Source organism: Filicampus tigris, chromosome 3 (genome assembly GCF_054856515.1).
Source record: "Filicampus tigris isolate MCC_2025a chromosome 3, RoL_Ftig_1.0, whole genome shotgun sequence".
Lineage (NCBI taxonomy): Eukaryota > Metazoa > Chordata > Actinopteri > Syngnathiformes > Syngnathidae > Filicampus > Filicampus tigris.
Window position 1 is genome coordinate 13939246 of NC_141219.1, and position 27385 is coordinate 13966630.

At 40.3% G+C, this 27385-nt stretch overlaps 2 protein-coding genes across 4 annotated transcripts in view; one reads left to right on the top strand and one right to left on the bottom strand.

Moving 5' to 3' along the window:
• The window catches only part of itsn2b (intersectin 2b), a 33159-nt gene extending 17740 nt beyond the window's left edge, over positions 1-15419 (bottom strand). Inside the window, exons 1-8 of one of the 3 annotated variants that reach the window (XM_086024977.1) lie at positions 14780-15419; positions 4567-4644; positions 2436-2528; positions 2235-2298; positions 2003-2160; positions 1206-1358; positions 988-1033; positions 666-802 (exon numbers count right to left, since the gene is read on the bottom strand). In XM_086024977.1, coding sequence (XP_085881103.1) covers positions 666-802; positions 988-1033; positions 1206-1358; positions 2003-2160; positions 2235-2298; positions 2436-2528; positions 4567-4573 — 658 coding nt within the window. In that variant the 5' untranslated portion in view covers positions 4574-4644; positions 14780-15419. The remainder of the gene's footprint in view (positions 1-665; positions 803-987; positions 1034-1205; positions 1359-2002; positions 2161-2234; positions 2299-2435; positions 2529-4566; positions 4645-14779) is intronic. The other 2 variants (XM_086024976.1, XM_086024978.1) reach the window with 2 other exon arrangements.
• An 894-nt stretch (positions 15420-16313) lies between these two features.
• Positions 16314-24287, top strand: gcfc2 (GC-rich sequence DNA-binding factor 2). Its single transcript, XM_086026941.1, has 18 exons — positions 16314-16841; positions 16996-17097; positions 18071-18286; positions 18375-18638; positions 19052-19152; positions 19763-19914; positions 20002-20185; positions 20312-20432; positions 20560-20596; positions 21594-21691; positions 21773-21972; positions 22046-22190; positions 22276-22397; positions 22895-22971; positions 23055-23121; positions 23491-23637; positions 23733-23869; positions 23941-24287. Exons 1-18 carry the CDS (start codon positions 16517-16519, stop codon positions 24071-24073), a joined length of 2628 nt encoding a protein of 875 aa, XP_085883067.1. The 5' UTR covers positions 16314-16516; the 3' UTR covers positions 24074-24287.
• Positions 24288-27385: the final 3098 nt, after the last annotated feature.

Below are 27385 nucleotides of genomic sequence, written 5' to 3' on the forward strand. Positions count from 1 at the left end.
AGGTGACGATGAGGTAGAATGGCAGCATGACAGATGTGTGGGTGTGGAAGGTGTGTATAAAGCCATGATTAAATGCATTTTTTTTTCATACACCTGTATACAGTGAAAAATAAAAGTTAAATTTGAAACGCATGACCGATTTCATTTTATATATATTGTCTGTAAATAAAAAGGTTCTGATGAAAGAAATACCTTTTTTAGTCAATGATCAACTCCCAAGTACTGTTACATATTGAAAATTTTAACATTATTTAAATAAAACCAACCAACATGTACAAAATCTGGTAGGCAAGAAACAACAACAAATTCCCATTACAGCATGCATTTTCTTTCTTGGGTATGTTGGGACACACTCTAAAAACACAGGAATGATGGCTACCCTGCAAGTTGGGCCTGCGTGGGTGTGTGCTTATTGTTTCCCTGCATTACTGCTATTTCAGAAAAACGGGTCGAACAAGCCTGCCATTCACACAAGCATACACTCTTGCCAAGCTAGAAAGGCTTGACGCAATTCAAATTACAAGGAAAAAAGAGGGAGGGAACATTTATGAAATCATGTGTTGTTCATGAACATCCACGCCTGCATGCCACACATAGTTGGGTTTTATATGGCCTAAATGCAATGTGCAAATACCCCCCCCCACACACACACACACACACACTACCGGTCAGGTATCCAGTCATCTGCTTGTCCAAGATGTTGAACTGCTGCCTATATTTGAGTCTGGAGGCATGTGGCACGGCCCACTCCCCGAAGCCTGCTGCCATTTGTGCAGTCATTGAGGAGGGTGGCAAAGTGGCGCTGCAGCACAAAAACAATACAAAAACACCAATATACTGAGCATCAGCAGTCTTCAGATGGATAAATAATAAATAAGGTATAGTTAGCATATTATTTACAAGCACCCTACCAAATAAGAGGCTGATAATGTGAAGGGATAGGGATGTTGCTTTGGGCATTCAAATGTCAGTGTGTTTGTGTGTTACCTGGATGCAAGTGGAGAACCATAAGGGGATGCAGATCGCGGAAGACCTGAAAATATGTTAACATTTCATTGATTTATGGATGCATCAGCAAGAAGACGGGTGTACGCAACATGGACAATGGCAAATCTCAGAAACCAAATAGTTTGTTGTATAGTAATCTATATCAGTACCAGGACCATGGATAATTAGAAAAGAAAAAAAATACAAATAGTGTATACCAGTGGCCAAGGTGCCAACACCCAGTGGCTGGAGAAGTCCCAGGTTGTGACCTGTCATTGTCGGCAAAGGGGTGTGTCCTGGGGTCGCCATGGATATAGGGGTGAACATGGAAAGGTTGGTGCCAGACATCAGGGACATGTGAGGTATTGTCCCTAAGGAATGAAAACATGACAACTAATTACTAAGATGGTAACCAGTGTGCATGACAAGTTGTCAACAATCGATCATGTTTTTGGAATGGGGATGGGGGGGAGCAGAGCACCAACGCCGACACGAGAACATTCAAACTCAATGAAGGAAGGCCGGGGCCAGATTCGAACCCACGACCTCTGCAGTGTGAGGTGGACATGCTAACCGGTTAACTACCCTGCCACCCTGGAGAACATTACAACAAAAAGTGTGAATAAAGTGTGTTGGTATTGGTACCACTAGTTACTAGGAGGTTCTTGAAACAAGTTTTCGCAGCTAAAAGTTCTCTGAAAACAAATTATAGCATCAAACTTAGACAGTAATTAAGCTTATTTTGCATGTAAATTAACAAATTTTAGGATCGACAAACTAAATAAGAAATAAAAGACAGATCTTAATATTAATAATCTTACAAATTCTGCTCTTGCATAGTATATTATTCTCAAAACAAGATCAAAAAGACTTTTTGGCTTGATATAAGATTCTACTGTACGTCGAGGTTGGATAGCTGATTTTTGCAGTGGTCAAACGTGAATTGAGCTGAATACGTCACCTGCAGTGGAAAAGGGCATTGGCTCAGAGTTAAAGTGTAACACATGGGCAGTACCATAGGCGAGATTGGGAACAGGCACAGGAGGCTGCTTCATGACGATTGGCAGTGCAGAAGGAAGCGGTGTTCCCTGGAGTTTGAGCTTCACGAGCTTCATCGCAATGGAAAACTCCAACCTGTCCATCTTCCCATCTTTGTTCATGTCAGCAAGAGCCCTGAGATTGAGCAACAAAATTCTCAGTCAAGAATAGATTTTGGGGGATTTATTTGTTCCTCAAATATTTCTTACCATATCTCAGCCAGAACTGAAGCAGGGAGCCCTGACTGAAGGAAAAACTTCCTTGCTTGCTCACCTACAGAAAGAAAGATGGAAGACAGGAAATCGAGTGAATTGAGTGGGATCCTGTTTTCAAAGATGACCAAGATAAACCTTATATAAAATGGAGCTAAAGCTGGTAGTGAAGAAACCACAGTGAACATTAGGATGCACCTGAAACATAACCCATTGAAGGGGCGAGTGTATCAAACTTCTGGTCATGCTTGTTCCTCTCTTCTGGAGTGACAGCCCACACATTTGTACCACCTGCAATGTATGAAAAAAAAATTGATAAAGGTGAGGGAGTTGGTATAAGGAAGACTAGCACTACAAAGACAGACTAAGACAAATACCTCTTCATTTACTAATTAATCATTTGGGATGAACAGATGCTTCATAGATATTTTGGACAGTTCTATACTTCCAACCATCTATGACAAAGGGCCGTTTCTTTTCCCTGAGTAGGAAACAAGGTCTGAACCAGGCATGTCAAACTTAAGACTCGGGCGGCCAGATTTGGCTGACACAAGCATGTATACTTAGATGATACTTGTTAAAATCAGTAGGAAAATTTTGAATTGTCATAATAAATAATGACATTGAGATATTGCAAGCATTTTCTGCTACATTATTACAATAACTTGAACAAGAGTTGAACAAACAATTATTCTTGACTTCTGATTTCAAAACTATGTTATCCGTCAATTTGTTGTGCATCTAATAATATGAGGAGGTGATTCAACATTTATATGGTTTCCACAGTCATAACGGACCTCCAAGGGAAACTAACTACAATGAGACCAAAATAAGTTTGACACCCCTGGTCTACACCAGTGTTTTTCAAACTTTTTTGAGTCAAGGCACATTTCTTCCATTGAAAAAAATCCCACGGCACACCAGCAGCTGAAATTGTGAAAAAAAAAAAGCTTATTTTAACAATATAAGTTTTATATTGTTTACATAAGCATTTTTTAACATTGAAGAATGACGTTATATTATAATGTCATGAATAGGAATTAAACAGAAAGAAAAAAGTATTTTGTAATGTTTCATATTGATACTTCCGCAGTGTGAAACATGGACCTGTTTGGATAAACATGCGTCACTAATTCGCTTGTCTCTAAACAAAGACAATTAGCTACCTGCTGCTGCTACCTACTGGTATGGAAGAGTACTACAATATAGTAACTACATGATTACGCTGCCAGGCGCTGGACCGCACAGGCACACAAATGAGTTAATTTCCCACGGCACACCCGACAATATCTCGCGCCACACGCCGCGGCACAGTGTTTAAAAAACACTGGTCTATACTGTATATGCAAGCTTGGGTGACTTTGCCGTAGGCTAGTGTTGTCAAAAGCATCGATACTTACGCGCCATATCCGAATACAATACTAATATGTCATGGTATCGATACTACAGTGCACGTTCCCGCAGCAGCCACCGCGCACGCTCTGCAAGCAGCACAGCCTATCCTGCAAACTGCCTCCGGCAGTCAGGGGAGCCCTCACTGCAACCCCACTTGCAGTTCCAGGTCTTACTGTTGCAAAGTATGGCGGCCGCAGGAGGGCCAAACCAGACATTCTTCTTCATCAAAATTTTAGTATCGTGACAACCCAAATGTAGACTAGAGAAACAAGAGAAGCCTCAACACCTTGAACTCTTGACTTTGCAAATGTTTAAAAATTCCCAGAGATACTCCCAAAATCTAGAAGGAAGTATTTCTATAAAAATGTAACCTGGACAGGGAGAACAAAAGCCATATTCTCTTCCATTTCCTGTAGATGTAACTGCTGTATGGCCAATGTTTGTCCTTGTAGTTAGTCTTTTGTTCTCTTGTTTCTGAATTATATGTTACATTATTTACCTTAACACGCATGAAGCCCTTTCCAAATAAATCACACTGGTGATCATTACCAGGCAGCAAAACCTTCACCTGAGAAAAGCAAACAAGCACTTGGCACCAAAGGGGGATGGCACACAAACAGCCAAGACACTACTAGACACTCCCTAAGATTGGTAAGTGTTAAGTTAAGCAAACACAGAAAGTGATTTCATGATAATGATTGAGAGCTGTCACACCTCTACTCTGCATTTTCGATCCACAACTATGACCAAGTAAATCCATGGGAAAATGAAACAAAAATACAGTCGTTGTGGCACGTGTTATAATGAAGTTGATGTTAAGGTCTACTTGCACACAAAGGTTATCCTATCACAGCCATCTACGACAAAGAGAAGTATTCAAACACACATGCACACAGAGCATTCACACAAAGAAACAAACAAGGGGGCAGCTCACCATTCATATTTGCTGGTGTCGGGGACCGAGCGGGGCGTTGAACTCCCGATGGTGTCCTCAGCTACTGCTTGCAGTCATCTGCAAAACACACAGTGGCAGCCCAGTCCGTCAGCGCTGCTGCGAGGACAGCACAGAACATCAGCCGGGGAGAGAACGAGGCAGGCAGGAAACAGGAGGCAGGTTTTGGTCAGTCAGCACAGTCTAACAGGGCTTCTCCTGTTCCCCTCTGGCTGGGCAACTCAGGCCACCTCCCAAACCTTTTAAAGCGCACTGGGAAAGGCTCCAACACTATTCACAGTCACTCTTTATTGGTGCGAGAGAGATTGCATTTACTTTCACTGTACAGATTGGGGTAGGCTGCCTTTGGTACTAAACATACTAAAACATGAATTGCTTGAGGTGAGACTGAAAATCATACTGTACATGGTACATATTTTATTATTGAGTACTAGGGCTGGGAAAAAAAATAGCGAATCGCGATGTTTTTTTTATGCCCATACAAGTATTGATCTGTTGATGAAGTATCACGATACTTCCAATACATTATGTTATGTTTTGCATGTTCTATAACATACTTCTGGAACATTTGAGGTCCTTAAAGTTGAGCTTTGTGAATGGAGTTTTATTTATTGTACTCCTGTGTATCAGGAACAGTTTATACCCTTTTCAATCGTGACACTTGAATAAATGTCAAATGACATTTAAGTTAAAAATTTGGAAACACATGCCTCAGTTTTTTAAAATATATATTTTTTATAATATTTAAGTATCGCAATACGTATCGGATCACCACCCAAGTATCAGGATGTGTATTGGATCGGAACAAAAGCGGATCGTCCCAGCCGTGTTGAGTACCATATGCTGATTTATGTCATGTCAAAAGAGATTATGAAAGATGATTTTTCTCTCCAGTCATTCTTGGTTCACATGCTTTGAATGAAAATGACTCAACAAGGTTAAAGGTTTAAAATCTATTAGTCAATTGTCAAATGGTACAGTGAGCAAGAAAGTGGTGACAGTGACACAATGGAACCCCTAAAGCAGGGGTCACCAACTCCGGTCCTCGAGGGCACCTATCCTGCAGGTTTTCCATCTCTTTCTGCTGTAACACACCTGTTAAAATGATCAGGATCGTTATCAGGCTTCTCAAAATCTTGCTGATGAGTTTATCATTTTCACAGGTGTGTTGCAGTGAGGGAGAGATAGAAAACCTGCAGGACAGGGGCCCTCGAGGACCGGAGTTAGTGACCCCTTCTCTAAAGTCAGACACCTAAGTGGTCATATATTTCAGAATTTATACAACAACATCCTGGAAAAAATGTGTCTTTAATGTTTAGGGTACAAAACTTGTCATGAATGTAATGTGTTAAGAATATTAAACTATTACTTTTACAGTTAATAAATGTTCTAGAATGGTGACAGTTTCATCTGGGAAAAACAATTTTGAAATCTGACCACGTTGGAGCAGCATCCCATAATGGATTGTGTTGAGGTTCCAATATACAGAACAGTCAGTGGTACCTTGACGTAAAAGTTACCCAACTTATCGGTTTTCCGACATACACGTTTGCCACTCGGCTGATTTGTTATATTTTTTATTGTTGGTGTGACTTGCAAGCAAAATTTGAGATACAACCAGCCCTACATGGTGGGAGAAAACTCAACTCAATTAACAAAAATCAGCAGTTTGGCTGACATGGTAAACCTTCAAAAAAGGAGCTTCAAGCTGTTAATTGCCACACCCAGTTGACATTAACTGTCGACCTTAACACAAAGAAAATAATTACATGAGCTACGACTGTTTTTAGTTATGAGCATCGTCACTGAATGAAATAAACTTGTAAAGAAAGCGACAACCTGTTAATTGAGAAGGCATGGGAATTATGCTGGAATTACAATAATCACAACACAGCAATTCCACAATAATGAAATCAAAGGGACTATCTATTCTACCATAAACAAACGTCGCAATGATGTTCCACAAGGGTAAATCTTGTTATGCTGTAGCTTGAGTACAGCTGAAAAGCAGCCAACACAAAACAGGCTTGTTTGGATTTCTCAGGTGTTTTAATCGATTGCAAATGGACTGCTCTGGTTGTCTTAAGACGCCTTCTAAGTTTGAAGTTCCAAGACAACCGGAGCAGTCCACTTGAAATCAATTTAATGCCCTGGGAAAGAAATGACCTGGATGAATGAGAATATCCACAAGCAGGAATGTTTGGAATTGTTTGTCATAACGGACAGACGGACACAAGTTGAGTTAAAAAAAAAAAAAAAAAATTACCAAGTTGTGAAACAAATGCCCTGCTGCAGCTTCCAAGCTGAACACCTGCCACCGTCAGTGAGTGAGACTCAAAAGATAAAGTCAGAGCAAGCAAAAGGGGACAAAACCCAGTGTTTCTACTCAACACTTCCTTCCCGGCAATCAGAAAGAGGCATTTCCTCATCACAAGTCAGCTGACAGGAAACTATCATGGACTTTGGCAGCGGGACAGCTTGGAGGTGACACAGCAACCCGAGGAGAATAAGTTCAAAATAGGACAGCATAACAAAACGCCTGACAAGTTATTTTAGGAGGTACGATTACAGATGGTCAAAACAATGTTTGGAAAAATAGAAAGGCAAAACAGAGTGGGGGTGCAGTTTGACTAATTGTGTTCAGTTGTGTGTCCACAAGGATAGAAGAGCAAAGCGGGACTAATCTACTGCCTGCCATCTGTCGCTCTCTTCCCTTTCCCCCCCCATCTCTTCTTTTGGTTCAGGTCCTCTCCTTTGGTCTCAGTTACATGCTTTCTCCTCTTTGGTTTTAGAGCTTGTTATCTCTCTGGGGTATAAGCATGTCTCCCAAATGATGCAATCACCCAATCATTCATATCTCACAGATAACATCCCTTAATTTGTTTTCTCTTGCATGCACCAATTCAACACACCTTTTTATTTATTTATAGGTCAATTAAAAATAAAAGAACTTACAAAAAGGGACACCTTTGCTACATCATGTGGTACAAAGAATTTATAATTTTCTAAAATGTCTGTCATTTTTGACAATTGCTAACATGATCACATTTTGAAGACTGAAAGGGAAACTAGTCAGTGAAAGGCAAGGTTATTAAGCAAACTAAATAATGAAACAATAGAAAAAAATATATTTCTCATTCTAAAACTAACAGAATTTGAAAAACAGTCACAACAAAATAAAAAATTAACTATATATGGCAAATTCAAAACTATTATAACCCTGGTGGGAAGTTGAAGTTTTTGACAGCATTACTAATGTAGAGTAAATGCTAAAAGCAGTAGCAGTAGTCTGTTCACAGTGAAAACATACATCTGAGGCATAATACTGACTGAGGTGTTATATAAGCCAACAAAAGGTAGTCAAAACATAGTGTCCTCTGGGAGAACAAGCAGTTTGTGTGCATGCCTGTGACATTTCTTTACAAAATGTCAATGCCAACTATTTTTAGCGACTACCTGTTTTAATATAAGATAAATACTAGGGGTGTAGCGGTACACGTGGGTGTATTAATACGTTTCGGTATGGCATGTTCGGTTCGGTCCACTTGCGTTCGGTTCGGTCCACTTATCAGCAGCGCCAGTTTACACACGGGCGCTCCCGACTGTTGCACGCGGGAGAGGAGGGTAGCGGCACAAAAGAGAGAGCCAGAAAAGAGCCAGAGCTCAAAGGTCCCCCCCATAAACTGCGGTTTGGGAACATTCTGGATTTCCTGTTACACCCCTAATAAATACTCATCACATGCATATGCCTACATTTTCTGAAGTTGTATGAGGCACGACCTTGAATATGAACAGCAAAAAAGGAGAAGCCAAACATGTTTAAGCCACATCACTGCTTGATCGACAGTACCCAAAAGAGTCGTTACACACAAGTGGCTGACTATAGGAAAATTCAGTTTTCACCTTGCTGTAAACAGTTCTAAAATGTCCCCGTCTACATAGTGAGACACAAATACGCAGACACGGGCCATCTGTCAAAGCAGCCATGAGGTTCCAATTTTTTCAGTAGCCTCTTTCATATTTGCATTGCAACAGACACAAAAAGGTAGACTGGGCGGGAGAGAATGTGAGCGCACAAAGAGAAGGGCGATGGAACATAGAGAATATTCTCGAAGTAAAGCTCAAACAAAACCGCTGTTATGATGGTGCATCAGCTGCCAACATAGAGTTGCTTTATTGCGGGATTTCATAATGTTCAGTAGATTAACTCACTAGTAGATAGACAAGGATTGAGTAACAACATTTGACTTAAACAGACAAGCTATGTTAAAAATAGCAGTATGTAGTATTACTTAAAAAGCCAGTATCCATGCTACACTGTCAGAAAACAATGGTGCTAAATGCGTCACTTTAAGGGTCTATTGGCTCATCACTGGGGCAGTACCCTAAAGGGTACACCTATTGTAGCCCATTAAAATGCTATACACCCTGGGACTGTTACAGTTTGTACTGCTTGTAGGCACAGATTTGTATTTTGTGCCCTTCTCTAGGTCTCTGGTACATATTTGGGTACTGTCTAGGTCAGGGATGGCAACATTATACAAACGGTGATCCTACCACACCTGATCAGTTTCAAGTTCATTATTAGATGGCAGACATCACTTAGGACTATAGCACTTCCACCTGTTCCTCTCCATTAGTGCAGAATAGGGATGTCACGATATCCAAATGTTACAATACGATAATTAACACGATATTGTGGAGAGGTTGGCGATATATAAAAGCTCACAACATTTTTATTATACATAAATATAGACAATTATATTGTATTTGTATAGTAAACCGATTATGACTGTGGTGCGATCCATATCACTTGGCTGAGGGTCGGACTCAGACACCGACATTTTAAAACCTGAACGATTCCGGGAGAACCAAGTGCTTGTCCTGGTTCCACTCGGTTCCCGGTGCCCAACCCTGACCCTGGACCATATGTACTTCTTAGGGGTGTAACGGTACGCTAAATCACGTTTCGGTTTGGTTTTTTGGAAACTTCAGTTCGGTATATTTTCGGTACAAAAAAAACTTCTTTTTTTTTAAAAAAATGTTTATTTTGAAAAGATGACAAGTAAACTGTACTTTTTTATTGGAATGGGAATTGGGGGGGGGGGGGGGGGGCTATTCGAGGTCTGGCTCTCTTTTGTGCCGCCACTCTCCTCTCTCGCATGCAACAATCAATAGCGCACGTGCGTAAGCTCGCGTTAATAAGTGGACCGAACCGAACATGCCATACTGAAATGTATTAATACACCCACGTGTACCGTTACCCCCCTAGTAAACACGGTGCCACGTGACGTTTCTTGTGCGAGTCACTCAACATCTTGCTTTGTGCGCATGCGTGTCACAGCACTGACGCGTTCTGTTTACATTAGAAGCCACATTTGTTTTATAAATGTGTAAAGTACATAAAAAGATCCAATTTTTAAAAAAATCCAAATTGGGCATCATGCCCTGCAAAGTGGATGTAGCAATAGAGATGCTGTCCAGCCATGACTGATTTTGTAGCATTTCAGATTGATTCATGTTGATGAAGACTCATTCACTATTTCAACGCAGAGAAGGAGGGATTCAAAGGAACTAACAGGAACAAGGAACTACATGAAACAAACACAAGTCACAGTTGTATGTTCACAGTGTGTAATCTACATTTAATGCAACAGTTGATTAACCCATTAAGGCCTCAAGCGCCTGGCAAAACATCTCTCAAAAACCTACTTGCAGAGACTACAAGAGCTCAGTTCAGGCACTTAAAACTCACTATTTAAATACTATTTCTCATCGCTGTCTAGCTCAGCATGACCCCCTTTTCAATGTAACCGTCTGCATGTTTTTTTTAATCAAACAATGCACTGATTGGAATAACATCTCCCTGATAAATCGCTGCTATTGCAACACATAGCCAGTGCCAGGCATGCTATTTATCCAACACTTCTGTTTATTGTATATAACGCTTGAGGAAAGCATGACCTTTTGAACAGCAACGGAAACAAAGTTGAAGCATTTGAGGTTTGACTAGCACATGCAAGCCAAAAGTGAAATGACAGACTGCAGTCTGTAGACGTGAGAGATGGAACCACCTGATGCCTGTCGGTTGACTGCCAAAAAATGTCTGTACTGGTCATTGCAGTGGAATCTCCGAAGTCTAAAACAATCCTTTCAAAGATGCTGGTCAACAGCCGATTTGTTTGCATATAATTTTCAGTTGACAGCAATTGACAAAATGCTCTAGATAAATAAAAACAGGTTTTTAGATTATATGTTTTTATAACTAAAACACTATTTTTCTTATTAAAAACGGATGAGCTTTTTTATTGTGTTTTATGGGAGGCTACAGCAGATTAAATGGCATTTCCATTCATTTTGATGGGGAAAAATGATGAGTCATGTATCATCTTCCAAACAGCTTATCCTTTACAGGATCACGGGGAGGTGCTGGAGCCTATCCCATCTGACAATGGGCGAAAGGCGGACTACACCCCGAACTGGTCGCCAGCCAGTCGCAGGGCACACACACAGACACAGTCACTGAGCGGGAACCGATCGCACGCTGCCCGCACACAACTCCTGTGTACCACTACGCCATCAGTGACCCTGGGGAAAGATGATTTCACATATAATTGTTTTGAGTTATGAACATGGTCACAGAACAAATAGAACTTGGAAGACAAGGTATCCCTGTCGTATGTTAGTTTCCAAAGACATGCCCACTTGGAAAGGAGCACTGCCTGGCCAGCTAATTGGTGACGTACTGCAAATGATTGATTGTGCCTTGCACACTGACCTCACGCCAGTAACTTCCCTGCACATTATTTCTGGTCGATGACTCCATGTCTGCCTTCATGTCTCTTGAACCACCCATTCCTCTCTCTTACACGGAGTTACATTGACGTAGAATTTTCCCCACCCTTCCCACAGCAATACAGAGTTCACAACTTCATATCGAGAAGATACAACAAACCTTAATCAAATAAGTATTTGAATACTGCAGCCATAGGTGTAGCTAATGTTGTGGCCAGTCAGCAAGAGTGTCCAAGTAAGCAAAGAAGGTGAGTCGGCATGACAAGTACAACTCGTGATTGAAAAACACGCTTTTAATGGTATGTTACGATCAGATGGTAGCTGAAGATGTCACAAAACAGAAAACACATTTTGAAAATCTGCAGTGGCCTTTTGAACTGTTTTACACTATGCTTAAGTGTTGCTGCAGGGCAAGGTAGGGCAAGGCTCTTCCTTGTTGAATTAGTTTCTTTGCCTTGCCCTGATTTGTTCACATATGAGGATAAGTGGCAGGAGTGGGGAAATCCCACCGTTTTATCCTGGGTGCATTTGAAGGTGGTGTATTCATTAAGGTAGCGACATTTGCATGGCATGTGCATATTTTCTTGTCTTTTGGATATGCAGCGGGAAATAAAATTTGCCAAGAAAAATACTGCTGCAAGCAAAACCTGTCTGCTACAGCAGTGTTTAACATTAGACAAATGTCAAGACACTAAAGACCAAAAAAAAATGTCACAATACATGTATATGCATATTTTTTTGTATAATATGGTCCTCTGATTTGCTGGCATCCTTTATTACACTGGCCTTTGGACAACAGCTTTTTTTTCGAGTGCCAAAGATATTTTAATGAATTGAGTTATTATGGGCTGCTAAGTCTGAAAATGACATCTATTTCTTTGAATTGGCTGTAGTTTTAGACAGTGATATTTTTGGCAATTAAGTGATTGATAAATCATTTGAGGACATCAAAAATGCTCATCATTTATTCTAATAAAAATAAAATGTTATGGCTAATACTGCCAAATTTTCAGAATTTTTGGTTTTCACATGAAACATGATTTACACATAGAAGGCTCTCTGTGATAACAATTGCTGCCTTTAACCTTATTGCATAAAAAAAAATGGAAGAATACTGTATAGGTCTAGGATAAGCGGTGTTGAAGATGACACACACGTGCTTGAAAAGACAGATACAGCCTCGAATTTGTAGTATAAAAGAGAATACCCATGTAAAAATTTTCATATTTTTAGAACTTTTGTTAAACAAAAACATTGTGAATCTCTGAAAAACTAGAGACAATTTGGAAAAAAACGATATCATTTTAAGATGAAGCGACATCAAATTAAACAAACCGTTGAAAAATGTCACGGTACCAAAATGTTTGTTCACCAGTGTTACCAGAATAATACGTAAGAATGACATTCAATACAAACCAATAAAGTGTAAATGCTTTTAAATCCAGTTAAAAAAAACAAACACTGTTTTTTCCACATTCCAATAACTAAGGTCTTTCAAAGCCCTCTTAAAATCATGTTTTCCAAAATAATGAATAACTAACAGTTTCAAATTTTCATTTTTGGACAATCAACATTTTTTACTTAAATTTCAACTGTGCTTAGTGACGTCAGAACCACAGTAGTGATTTTGCCGTCTTAAACAGCACATTTGAGTAAAAGGTGATCAGTAGGAATAGCAACTGTGTCAGGCTGTCAGTATCAAAGTGTGCAGAGTCATTTTCATCCACTAATCTGCCTTTGAAAAGTAATTTGACGGCTCTCGCCATCTTGCTTGCTGAGTGGCAAGCTGCTAGCCACTAACGATGGCATCAGCTGCCATATAATACAAGGTCAGCATAATTATTTTTTTTTTAACATCCTTAATTATCGATTGAACTTGATTTCAGGACGACGTTGTGTTGCTGACGTTGGTGGCAACAAGTTGGGAAACACTGCAACTACAGTGACTCGAAAAACTAGTCAAGTAAAATGTTACTCCACAACAAGCTGCCGGCAACAACTTCAAAATAAAAGCCCAACAAGAGACTAATGTCAGTGTATTACTCTAGTTGTAAAGATTCTATTTTGAAGTAGGCCACACCATGTTGGCTGCGTGTTCCGTCGTGGGTAGCATGAACTATTGTTCCTGCTGCTTGCTTGGCTAGTTTCTCCCAAGGTGCACATGTGAGCAATTTTTTTGAAACGAGGTATTCTATATTAAATAAATGTGTAAGACATTATATGTCATGTTGGAATGAAAGTGAGCTTTTTTTAACATCTCGGTAGCAGTTCATGTCTATACATTTTTTTTAATGAATCCGTGTATAATACGGTGGGACGATTTTGGATCGTTTTATATGGGAAAAATGTGTCTTATTCACAGATTTTACGGTACACACTTGAATAGTGATCTTGATTTACTTTACTCACAAACTCACAAGTCAGGATGAAATATGGGCTTATTTATCATAGTGTTTATTTTGTGTCAACCATGTACAGTAGTTTTCCTAGAGCTGTGCGTAATGTTTGCAGTCAGCAGTGCATCTTCCAAGTGATGCTCTGAGAGGCCATCATCATAACTCTTAGACAATATCAACTACAATTGTCACACTATGAGACAATCAAATGTATACACAGTGTTGAGCAGCAAGTGTATAAAGCAGTGATTCTTAAAGTGTGGTACTGTTAATAATACCACTAGCACATGGGTTCCCTTTATTAGTAGGTGAAAGAATCACCCAAGCCTAAGCACAGTTCAGTTGTGTTTAACGTTTCGATACAACACATTTGCCTTTGATCTTTCAGAACTCTGATACTAAAGTTTTATTCAAGTACATTTTTATACACTTATGTTTTAGTGGAATACTGTACTTTGTGCCTTTTTACTTATATTTAGGCCTAGTACATTACTGTATTTTATTGCTGGTCATGCTGGTGGAACTTGGAGAGCTAAGTAATTGTTTAGGTAGTAATTAAATTAAAAGTTTGGGAACCCATGCTTAAGAAAACCTCCTACAGTACTTTCACCATAATCGGCCTGAGATGAATTTCTCTATCTTTCTGTGCAAGTCACACAAACGTTCTCGGGTCCCTCGGGTGCTTATTGAAACCTGTTCAACTAGTTTCAATTACTACACTTGCAAATCTGCCTTGGCTGATACGCACGTAACGTAAAATATGCACTTAAGCAGCTCTTGTGGTTGTGAATTCACAATTTTGCTCGAAAACACGATTTACCTCGCAGACCCATGACGTCCCTTGCATGCTACTGTACTACATGTCACGATTTCCATCTTCGTCATTGCGAAGCAGCTTTTGCCTTAATTTATGACATTATTGAAAGGAATGGGAGACAACACAACGGTTGAAGCGACATTACACTCTTTAAAATGTAAACATTTACAAGAACACTTCAACTTACCCTTGGTTGCTGTCTCTCGCTAGGTCAGTAAAAAAGACACATTTCCGAGTTTTCCAAATGTTCTAAGTTAATATCCTGTTCCAGGAGAAGCCTCCCTTGCCGACGACTTTTATTGTCCGACGAAAACCAAAAGGTAGGCAGAAATGTTGGAAGTTTTTAGCTTTGCTGCTACTTCTCGGGAGGACCTGTTGCTGACAGCTCGTTGAGTGTGTCACACCAACAACATGGCTGACGAATTCGACCACTGCAGTTGGCTGCCTGGCCTGCTATTGACGAGTGGCTTCGCTACTCCGCGGCGTTGTTAAAGCCTGTCCCGCCAGCGTGGGAGGAGAGACGGGGGTGGAACATAAATGAAGGCGGGGGAGGAACAAATGTGGACGAACTCATTCCCGTTGAAAAGCTTAATGCACAACAATATTCAATCATTCATTTGTTAGGGCGGCCTAACTTGAACTACAATGAGGTGATATCTTCGATCGATCAACTTGTAGAAAAGAAGGAACGTAAGCATCAGTCAGATTTAAAGAAATACTGTATATAAACCCTGCTTTGACAAGGATTTGTAGTAAATATGTCCGCCATATTGAATGTGTCAAAGTGGCGGAATTTACTTCACGCAGTTTCACCCCCAAAAACAATTGTTTTAAAAATATGATCAACCCAATGTCCAAAAATAGGAAAGGGTGAGGGAGGTAGGCAGGGAGAGGGAGAGAGAGAGGGAGAGGGAGATAGAGGGAGGGGGAGAGAGGGGGGAGAGAGAGAGAGAGAGGGAGAGAGAGAGAGGGGAGAGAGAGAGAGAGAGAACACGTGGGCTAGAAGAGGTCCACATGAAAGTGAAAAAGTACTTGAAAATAAAGTCAATTAATACTGAAAATAATAATAAAAATGCACAGCTCAAAGGCATTGAAATATTGCAGAAAACACCACTACACTATTGCCTAATGTAATTTTTAACTTGCAGTGGCAATATCAAAATACCAATTTGCTTGCGAAAAAAAAAAAATTTAATGTCTGTCTAGATTCTCAGTCATTCAGGTCATTATCTTTTACAAAGAGTGAATCGTGGCAACTGGACGCTTGTTTATTGAATTGTTATTTTTTCGAGTTTGTCAAAAACGTTAAAAAAAATTACGTGGGCAATAATGCTCTAAGGCTAGCTAACGATATGAAATACTGTATTATTACCATATTGACTATTTGTCTTCATCTCATCTGCGTATTGTGCCATAGCATATAGCTGTATTTGACATATCCAAGAAAATGTTAAATAATCTCTTAAAAACATGGTCTACCAAAAGGGTTGAGTCGGCATCTATGGTGAAGGCACCCATGGTCCTTATAAGGGCCGTTATATCCTATATACTGTGTATGTGAGTGAATTGGTGAATAAAAAGCATTAACTTTGTGTTCTTTCTAAGTTGTGGCTCTATGCGTTTAGGCCATTTACTTGCATCAACATCCGTCTGTAAAAAGGTTTTCCTTTTGGGTGAATACATTACTTATCTATCTAGTTAACGTGCAGATCTGACACGTTCAGTTTGGCAGATGCATTCACATATCACAGCAACCAGTAAGCGCTGCTCAAGGTTATCTACAAGTTGGACTACATAACCCATAGTGCAACTAGATACGTTTACGTCTTTTTTACGACACTTGTAAACACTTTTCGACGTAACGTATCCCGTTTCGCGTATACTTCGAAATCTAGACGCTTACCTGTCACTTAAGAGGTTAAAAATGTTCAACAAAAAGCCCAGGAGAAATTTTCGACAGCGAAAAGGGGACTCGAGCGATGAGGAGGAAACGCCGACTAACAGTGCAGATGGAGCCGGATCAGAGAGGGCGGCAGCGGTTGTGGCTAACAAGCCGTCCAGACTAGGTAACTCCCGTGGGATATCGTGCAGCTCAAAGCGTGAAGCGACTCCATCAAAGGTGGATGAAGGTGACGGCGAAAACGTGGAAACATCAGCAATGACGGCAGACAACGGAGAAAATGGCAAAGGCAATGATGGCATCAAGAAGAAAACAAGCACCGTCCTCAGTTTCTCTGACGACAAAGAACGTAAATATGTCTAAATGTGGGAAACACCACAGTCAAACACTAGGAGATTACAATTTAGCCAGCATTAAAGCAACGTTCCGTTCAGTTATAATACCATCGTATCTGTCAGTGTTAGTAATCACTGAATAATATTGTACCTCATTTTTCTTTTCAGCTCTGGAACTTGAGTTTAAACTAAAGAAATCTACTGATAAAGCCGTTTTGTTCCAAATAAGGAAAAAGGAAGCTCCCCCTGCCAGGAACAACCATAATGCTGGTAGGTAACTCTTCAGTTCAAGCATAGACATGTTGCACGACTTAAGATTTTGAAGAAGTACGAAGTCAACGCTAAGGTGATGAAAGTCGAGTTGAAGTCGACTAGTCGCAGATGACGTCTCTGTATGTTTTTTTTCTCAGCACAGTGCTATTCACAGGAGGGGTGATTGCTTTACAATAATCTATATTCTGTGACAATGTTGATCTCATACACTGAATTTGCACGGAACTTGCACATTAGAACACAAGGACATTAAAGTGTCCTGCCCGCTGATGTGTGATGTTTTTTTCCAGCCAGGGGGGAAAAACAATTCTTGCTCAATGTGCTTGCCGCTGGGATAGCCACTTGTTTGCACAATTTGGCTAAATGGGAATTCTTGTATTCTCATTCTTAGCCCACCACCAAAGCGGTATCTACATGTTGGGAATTTGTGGTGTTTGCAAATTGTAAATCATCACTGTCCTGCGAAGAACACTTATGTCTGTTTTTTTTTTCAGTTTGACAATGTGGAATGAAAAATTGTTCAAAATCCTGCTCAAGCCTGGCTTTTTGTTCTACTAGAAGTGTATTTTATTGTTCTACCAGTTACTACAGAAAAGGTCGCTGGTAAATAGAGATGAACAAAGAAAAATAGTTTGTTGTAAGTAATTTTCTGACCAATGCAGTGAAACTGGATAGGTTCCTGCAGCACACATAAGGATATGTCACTGTATGCTCATGTCACGTTCGCACAATAGTTGGGAATCAATGCTCTTACTGTAACATTATTGTCGCAGTCCTCTTAAAAACATTTTTGTCCCTTTTTTTTCATTTTTAAATTTTTTTATGTGAATCAGTTTTCCGCGTTACAGACAACGTAGAATTTAATTTTTTTTTTTTTTTAATTGCGCGTCCATGTTTTTCACAGTGCAGCGACGATATCAAAGATGTGCTTGTATGGGGTAATTATGACATTTCTCTCCTTTTTTCACAGAACCAGAAAGGATCCTCACTTCTGTCTCTGTCAGCCAAGATGATGTCAGCCAAGCATCACCACATAGTTCTCACCAAAGTGCTGACAATGATGAGGAAGTGTGGAATGATGATGATGATGATGATGATGTGAGTGAGGGTGAGGATGATGATGATGATGAAGCTGCCAGCGCCTCTTCATCTAGCTCCAAATGCAGCTACTCTGCTGTGAAACCAGGTAAGGTGGTTGTCGTTTCACAACTTACCTGTCATGTGGTGCTACAATATTTTGGAGCAAATATGTCACGTGCTTATTTTGTGTCCAGTTGTGATCCCCAATGCGAGGGCGATTGAAGCAGCCAAGAGGCAGCGACGTAACACTAGAGCCCAAAAAGAGTTCATCCCGCTGGACAAAGATGGCCGAAGCTCCTTGGCTAGCACCCCAGAGCGCTACCATAAGGAGGAAATGGAGGAGGAGGAGGAAGATGAAGACAGGGTTGACGATGATGATGAGCCAGATGATCACGAGAAAAGAATTGAGTTTGCGCCACGATTAAAAAGTGTCAAGGAGAGGATTGCGGAGAAACTTGGTATGGAAGAAACAGAAGTAGTGACATTTTTAGAAACATGTAATGTAATTTGGAAGCATGGTTCGAATCTCCTCTCCGGCTTTCCCTGTGTGCAGTTTACATGTCCAAAAACAAGATTCTTAGGTATACTTAAAATTATCCATAGAAGGGTGATTGTGACTGGTTGTCTGTCGATATGTGGCCTGTTATAGATTGGCTGGCGACCAATCTAGGGTGTACCATGCCTCTTGCCCAAAGTCAGCTGGGATAGGCTCCAGCTCACCAATGACCCTAGCAAAGGTTCTCAACTGTTGTCACATGGGCACCTGCATTTTGTAGCAAATCCGTGACCACATTATTAATAGATGCCAAGAATAATGAAGAAAACGTTCTGTTTAAAAATAAGCTTTAAAGTGATATTCTTTTTGTGTCAGGAGAAAGTGTTGGCAGTCTGTCAGGGAGTGACGAAGAGGGCCAGGAGCTTTGGGAGGAGACACAAATTGGGAAAGGAGTCAATAGACGGCCTGGCGGACAGGTAAGATTACCTATCCCTTTAGTAGGCATAGCTACTCAATGGCCACAGCATTAGGTATGTCTGTACAATCTATTGTGGTCCAATACATGACCCAAACGTATGAATTTTCAAGATACGAGCCGTCGCTTAATCAATTTTTGCAGATACGTCACTGGTCTGGCGAAGTGAAAAACGGGGCAATGAAGGGACTGTAAGTCCCTTGCGTGTGAGTGAGGAGAGCTGCAGACGCTGATGCCGTTTCAGTCATTTTTTGAACAGGGCAAAAAGTCAAACATAAATTCAAAATGAGAACACTTGCAAGGAGCTGCTCTAGACCACAACTCACACCCAGATGCTCACACACAGACTAACAGACTACAGCTCCTGACATCACTCACAAGACTATGCTTCATATTTTTTATTTTACATTTTTTATTTTACATTTTCCTTCATTTTTTTTATATACTTATGTTTTTATAATACAGTGCAATTTTTCTATATTAAAGCCATGATGTAAAATGTAGTGGGTTTTGGGGCGCTGGAACGGATTAATGGAATTTAAATTCCATTACAACGATTCTTTCCCACTGAAGTTGCTTTGACAGTTTTTCTTGCCTCTTTTTGCACTCAGAGCCCGTCTGGGAGTGAGTCCAGCAGCTACAGCAGGAGTAGTTTCCAGCACGATGAACATGTGAGACATAAAAAGAAATCAACAGGGCTCAAGATCCCAAGTATGCTCCCTTCCGTTACTGTCTCCATGGTTAAGAGGAGGATAGCTGGAAAGTAGGTTTGCAGTGAATGTCTCTTAAATGTATTTTTCCCACTTTGCCAAATGGTTTAAGTGCTTCAAATGGTCATGTTTGTCTGCAGACTAGACTCCCTGAAGGAGGTGCACAGTGCACGGCGGGCCCAGCTGAGTCGGATGGAGGGAGATGCAGAGAGTGCTAAAACGTCTGTGGAATCTCTGGAGGAAATCTCATCAGAGAAACAACTGAAGTTTTACAGAGATATGACCCTCTTTGCCCACAATTTGGTGGAGTGTCTGCGGGAGAAGGTAAAACTTGGTTGGATTTGCTTATCTGTAGCACATGATGGCTGATGGATTTGTGGATGCAACAGAGACGTATCTATACGTCATATTTCAGTTGGTTTACTGACCCAAGGATCTTTTTGGGTACAGATTGTTGAAATCAACTCATTGGAGCTGGAGCTGCACAAGCTACTGTCGAGCCAGATGGAGGAGCTGTGCACCCAGAGACGACAGAAGATCCAGGAGCATGCCCAGCATCTGCAGCAGCTCAGTGAGTCGGCTCCATTAATCCATCCGTTTGAATTCATTTGTAATTATAAGCGTGCTGATGAGCCACAATGAAAATATTACTTGACATTGGCGTTATTCACTTTTTCTTCCCTTCTGTTTCATCTCAGCTAGGGACAACTGCACCAGTGGAGCTGACTCTCAGAGGTGACTTAGATTCAATTATAATTTATGTATACAAATCACATAAATTATACTTTATAATGTTTACACACCTTTTGCCATTGTACTGGGGTATAGACTCATCAGCCACAACATTAGATAAACCTGGATCATATTCACAGAAATTGAGCAGTGCTGTTGAATTGTCTGCACAGCCCTTGTATTGTTATTAGGGATGTCACAATATTGGCAATATCGTGATATCACAATATTAAAATTGCCATGATATATCGTTGCCGACATGTCATTAATAGCAGCAGAGCTGTTTAAAAGCTTGTTGTTTTCCATTTGTGCAGTTCCAGCACCCTCTCGTGGTTAGTTTATTAGTGCAGTTTAATTTGATGCATAACTGGCCAAGATTTCTTCGAGAATGCTGTTATTATGTACAAAAACAGAATATTGTGATGTTTATTTTTTAATATGAGCACTTTTTTTTTTTTTTTTACAATATTGTAAGCTTTTTATACATCGCCAACCTCTCCACAATATCGTCATAATTATCGTATCGTGAGGTTCATCTTGGGATATTAGCGTATCGTGACAATTTTGGATATCGTGACACCCCTAATTGTTATACGACGGTGCAATTGTACCCAATGAAGTGACAATTTCATAAATGCCCTCCACACACTCATAACTAGGTAAGGTACCTTTCTCACATGCTCAATGTACAATGAATCCCTCCTAGTCCTAGTCCTAGTTCTGTATTCATGAATTCACCAATTTGCATTTTGTTTCCCTGTGGAACGTATCCTCAGTTTGAAAATCTCACCTATTCACATTTGATGCCACAAGGTGGAGACAAAGCCCTGAAAGTAGTTAAAACAATGATAATGATAAGTTGTTGCCAATGGTTCATCATAAATATTTTACTGTGACTGATTCCACTGTGCCCAGAGCATCTGTAAAGCTTAAGTTAAACCTAAAATGCATGTACAGTAAATACATGTAATAGTACATCATTGTACTTCTCATATTGCAGGGTGGAAGCCACCTGTGATAAAGCTGTGGAAGACTCCGATATACCTGAAGATGCACTGCTTTCAAGTGAGGTGGAAGAACAACTGGAGAAGGAGACGGGTAAGGAAAGAAAATCTGTTTACTTTGTTATCCACTTGAAATGTAGACGCAAATTCATTTCCCTATCTGCTCTTACTCTAGCTGCCATCCTGCTGAATTCCCAGGAGGTCTTTTCTGACGTTCATGACGACTTTCATGACGTTAAAAGGATTTTGTCTCACTTTGAGGAATGGAGAAGCTTCTACTCGGACTCTTACCACAGCGCCTACATCTCTCTGTGCCTGCCCAAGTTGCTTAACCCCATCATAAGGCATCAGCTCCTTGGATGGAATCCGCTAAAGGTGCTTATATGTTCAGAACACATGACACGTGCAGTCGATTTCAGGTGACTTTGAGTGCGTGTTTGTGTGTCAGGATGCCAGCATGGACTTCGAAAAGCTCCCGTGGTTCACTGCGGTGGAGACCTTTTGTCACGGCCACGGTCACGAAGATTTAGAGCACTTAGATAGAGAGATGCTTTCTAATGTTATCGAAAGGACAGTCATACCTAAAATAACAGGTAGCACACACACCCATTCTTGTGTACTGTTTTGGCCAGTGTTGCAAGAGGAACAAAAACAAACTGCACTCTCTTCTGTGTTCAGCCTTTGTGGAGCTGGTTTGGGACCCCGTGTCCTTCCGTCAGTCAGCCTGTCTCACCGAGCTGTGTCACCGTCTTAGGGAGGACTATTCAATCTTTGAAGGAGAACAGAGCAAGCCGGTGATGGTAAGCTTGTTTTGAAACATACACTCCTCACACAAATTTGGGTAACATTCGGCTTTCGGGTAAATCTCCAGGATAAACCTAAATTACACTACAACCTTTAGAGGTGAACTTGATTTGAACTTTTTAAAACACTCCACCAAATTGTGGGTCATTATTTTCAACAGTTTAAAAAAAATTCAATATATGTCGATATCGACCAATATGAAACACTTATATCGTGATATACTTTTCAGTCATATCGCCCAGCCCTAACCTAGTATGTATCCATACTTGGATCAAATACCTGTTGTCAATTCATCAATTCAGCTCAAGAGGTCAACACGTTTTGAAGAAAGTGCTGAAACATCCAACAGTTGGTCATGTGTATTCAAAAGTTTGTTCATCCTAAAATTGCACCTGAAAGCTGAATAAAAAACCCATACATTTTTGTGAGTTGTGTATTTTGTAGTACTTCATACCTCTGAGACCGCAGTCATTATGTGCATTCATGTCTACAGACGCTCACCAAGGCAGTGATTGGCCGACTGAGGAGCTATGTAGATGAAGACGTCTTCATCCCGCTGTACCCCAAAAAGTTAGTTTCTTTCCTTTGCTCTTTTTTCTCACAATGCTTTGATTAAAACATGTTAAAATTACTTTTAATCATTGCTTTATTAGGCTCCTAGAGGATAGGCTTTCTCCTCAGAGTCACTTTAGAAACCAACAGTTCTGGATGGCCATTAAGGTATGATAATGCTACTATTACACATATTGCTGGCGTTGGGTTGAAACCTCCTTTGTCACTATTTCATAAATTTCACATTTTTTCACAAATCTATACTTTTGGTCAGTCGACTTTTTTTTTTTTTTTAATTAAAAAAAATTTTTTTTTTTTTTATACACATTATTGACCATAAGTGTTGAAAATGGCTTGCTCACTTTGACGATGCAATGATAACGGTTGAACAAACATGCAGTTTTTTTTTGGTCTCCTGAAAAGTGATTTTGAGGGTACGAAGATTCCGCCTGTCACCAGTGAATATTTTCCCATTATTTCTCATGAGCATGTTAATTCATGCATATTTTTACTTCAATCTTTTTATGCTTGTGCTAGCTGCTAGGAAACATGGGAAAATGGGATCAGGTGCTGCCCGAGTCTGCGCTGAAGGAGCTGATGTTGGACAAACTGCTGTGCCGATACCTGATGATCACCCTTTGCAGCCAGATGCTACCCAACAATGACCTTCATGCATGCAAAAGGGTATAAGTATGGTTCCTTTATAAATGGGGGGATTGGAAGATAGTAGATGTTTTCTACATTTTCTGGTGTAAACTTGCATTATCTTGACTGTGAAGATTGCAGACAGCCTGCCAACAAGTTGGTTCAGAGGACAGAATGAATGTTTGCCTCAGCTCCAGTCTTTCAAAAATCACCTCGTTCAGAAGGCTCACAACATTTGTAAACAACAACCTCCTGAAGCTCCAGACACAAGGTATTAGAAGTTCATCAATTCTTATTATTCTGGATGTATTTGTGTAATCCATACTTGTTCCCGGTCTTCAGGCTTGCAGTGGTTGATGTGCTGCAAATTCTGAGTCGAATACGATGCCACGACTCCATCATGTGCATAGCTGAAAAATACCACTTTGAGGATGTTATCTACTCTCATCAGCTGCTCAATCAAGAGACGGAATGAGCAACCAACATCAGAGGAAGCATTGATGGTCACGGACATTAGGGGTTTTCAATTGAATGTGCTGACATGCTACAAAAAAATGGTGACAGATTTAAGGGTCATGGCTGCCAAGAGCAATTGTGTGAGTGGTCATGTGGCTTTTCTAAGCAACTGATATTTTATATACAGGAAAGGACTGTATTTTTATAAATAAATATTTGCTTTGTATTCTTAATGACGCTTTTCTATTGATGAGTTACATTTCCTGCTTCTAACAGATGGTGGCTCCATGCTGCCGGTATGATGCACAAACAACGAGGAAAACAACCACACTTCTCAAATGAAATAGAAATACAAATTTGTTAAGAACAAGCAGAGGTGGCAAAAGTAGTCACGCTGTACTGCGGTAGAAGAACAGATACGTGCGTAGAAAAAGACTGGTAAAAAGAGGTATTTATTAAACTGCTTTAGTTAAGACAGTAAAACTGAAATGTACGGAAGTACAAAAGTCAAGAATTTTTTTTAAGATAAACAGTACCTTTTTGGATAATATGGCATAATGGAAAAAAAGTATGAAAATAGTTTCCCTCTTAATTAACTGCCAAATGTTCTTATACTACAAACAAATGTGAGTTTGGGCTCAGACTTAGGCGCCATCAAAATGCGTCCCCATAGCTTTACTAACATTGCCAAGTAAAAAAAAAAAAAAAGGCTAAATTAGCTATTGATAAAGTGAAAAAATTAATCGCTAAAATAAGGCCAAGGATGGGGTATAGCTGACTTGATTTAACGAGTTACATCAGGGTTCTTGCACCATTTGAAAAGTCAAATTTAATGCTTTTTAAGACCTTAAAATATACAATTTTGAGAGCAAAATATGTCACAACAATTTCTGTTGAAGAAAAAAAAAATCACTGTAAAAAAAGCTTTTTGTTCAAATGAGACTAATATAAAAAAAGGAACACCAACATTTAATGGAAAGCAGTTTCCATTGTTAATAAGTCCTCAAGAAAGCCTTTCTCAAGCCAAAAGGTTGAAAAAACTTTTTTAAAAAAGGTACCTATTTTTTATTTTATTTTTTTTTTAAAAAGCAGAGCTGGGCACTTGACCATTTTTTGCCGGTCCGGCCGCGACCCTCCGGCCATATTCATAAACATTGTCGGCTCCCGCCCCATTCCGCCCCCCGACCCAAAAAAAAGAAAAAGCGTCCGTGATTGATGTCGCTGCGGGAGAGACGCTAACGGCGGAGGCTTTTTAAAGATCATTAGCTGGCTAACTTACTATTCGAACCCGCTCCAGTAGTACTTACCCAACTGCGTGCTTACTTGCATTGCGAGCCCTGGGGTTGGATTTGTCGTATTGTAGAATTATTTGGGTCCAACAGACCGCCAGAAGTTACTTTACTTTATTTTGCACACTTGCCCTACTTCCCGGCCTTCAAAATAAAAGCTTGCCAGCAAACCACTATACAATGCAGGTTTGCTATGGCATATTTCCGGAAGTAGGGAACGTCAGAAAAAGTGCAATGAACCCCACCTTGATGTGCTAGCGTCTGAATATACTCGTGGACACAAATTGTTTTGAAACAAGTCGGGGGGCGTTGCTTCAAAAAAACAACGACATATCGTGCCTGTTACAACCATAAAGAGACAGAGATGACTAGACGATGCATTTAATTTTATTGCGAAAACAATCTTGAAGGTGGCGGCTAAGGGGGAACGCCCTTAGCAACGAGCTGCGTGGTGCATCCGTCTCCGTGTGGGAAACTGTATGTCATCGCAACATGTGAGACAGCAACCTGCGAGACAGCAACCTGCGCTCAAGCGTGTTTGTATTTCCTTATCGTCACATCATGTAACCCGCGCCTCCCACCTGCAAATGGGGCATACCATTACAAGAGGGGGAGGGGGGGCAAGACCACAATCCCTATAACAGCAGTTGCCGCTCGCGCAGATGCGGGAGTAGAAAGAAGCCTGAGAAGAAGCCTGCCCAGCTCTGAAAAAAAGGTAAGGGGAGGCCCTTCCCTCGTTTTTAGAAAAAAAGGGTAAGGGTTTTTTTAAAAAAGGTTAGGGTACCCCCTTACACATTTTTTTGAAATGTTTTTGAAAAAAAGAAGGGTCCCCCCCTTACATATTTTTTTGAAAAAAAGGTAAGGGTCCCTCCTTACCTATATTTTTGATTTTTTTTAAATATTTGTGATTAAAAAAAAAAAAAAAAAAGTTAAGGTTCCACCCTTACATATTTTTTTGAACAAAAAGGTAAGGGTCCCCCCTTTGGAAACCCTACTTTGAAACCCTGACCCTATTTTAAAAACCCTACTTTGAAACCCTAACCCTAATTTGAAACCCTAGTTGGAAACCCTAGATGAAAACCCTAACCCTAGTTTGAAACCCTAGCTGGAAACCCTAACCCTAGTTTGAAAGCCTAGTTGGAAACTCTAACCCTAGTTTGAAACCCTAATTTGAAACCCTAACCCTAGCTTGATACCCTAAAATTAAACCCTAACCCTAGTTTGAAACCCTAACCCTAGTTAGAAACCTTAGTTTGAAACCCTAACCATAGTTTGAAACCCTAGCTGGAAACCCTAACCCTAGTTTGAAACCCTAGTTGGAAAAATTAACCCTAGTTTGAAACCCTAATTTGAAACCTTAACCCTAGTTTGAAACCCTAACCCTAGTTTGAAACCCTAGTTGGAAACCCTAACCCTAGTTTGAAACCCTAATTTGAAACCCTAACCCTAGTTTGAAACCCTAGTTTGAAACCGAAACCCTAGTTTGAAAACCCAATTTGAAACCCTAACCCTAATTTGTAACCGTAGTTTGAAACCCTAACCCTAGTTTGAAACCCTAACCCTAGTTTGAAACCCTAGCTGGAAACCCTAACCCTAGTTTAAAACCCTAATTTGAAACCCTAACCCTAGTTTGAAACCCTAGCTGGAAACCCTAACCCTAGTTTGAAACCCTAATTTGAAACCCTAACCCTAGTTTGAAACCCTAGTTTGAAACCCTAACCCTAGTTTGAAACCATTGCTAGAAACCCTATCCCTAGTTTGAAGCCCTAACCCTAGTTTGAAACCCTAAGACTACTTTGAAACCCTAGTTTGAAACCCTAACCCTAGTTTGAAACCCTAGTTTGAAACCCTAACCCTAATTTGAAACCCTAGCTGGAAACCCTAACCCTAGTTTGAAACCCTAGTTTGAAAACCTAACCCTAATTTGAAACCCTAGCTGGAAACCCTAACTCTAGTTTTAAACCCTAATTTGAAACCCTAACTCTAGTTTGAAACCCTAATTTGAAACCCTAACCCTACTTTGAAACCCTAGTTTGAAACCC

Bases quoted from the DNA above. Each gene is read 5' to 3' on its own strand.
- gcfc2 (XM_086026941.1), top strand. From the start codon at position 16,517: ATGTTCAACAAAAAGCCCAGGAGAAATTTTCGACAGCGAAAAGGGGAC. The intron at 19,915-20,001 runs GTAGGTTTGCAG...GTTTGTCTGCAG, and splicing joins AAGAGGAGGATAGCTGGAAA to ACTAGACTCCCTGAAGGAGG. The intron at 22,398-22,894 runs GTAAGCTTGTTT...TCATGTCTACAG, and splicing joins AACAGAGCAAGCCGGTGATG to ACGCTCACCAAGGCAGTGAT.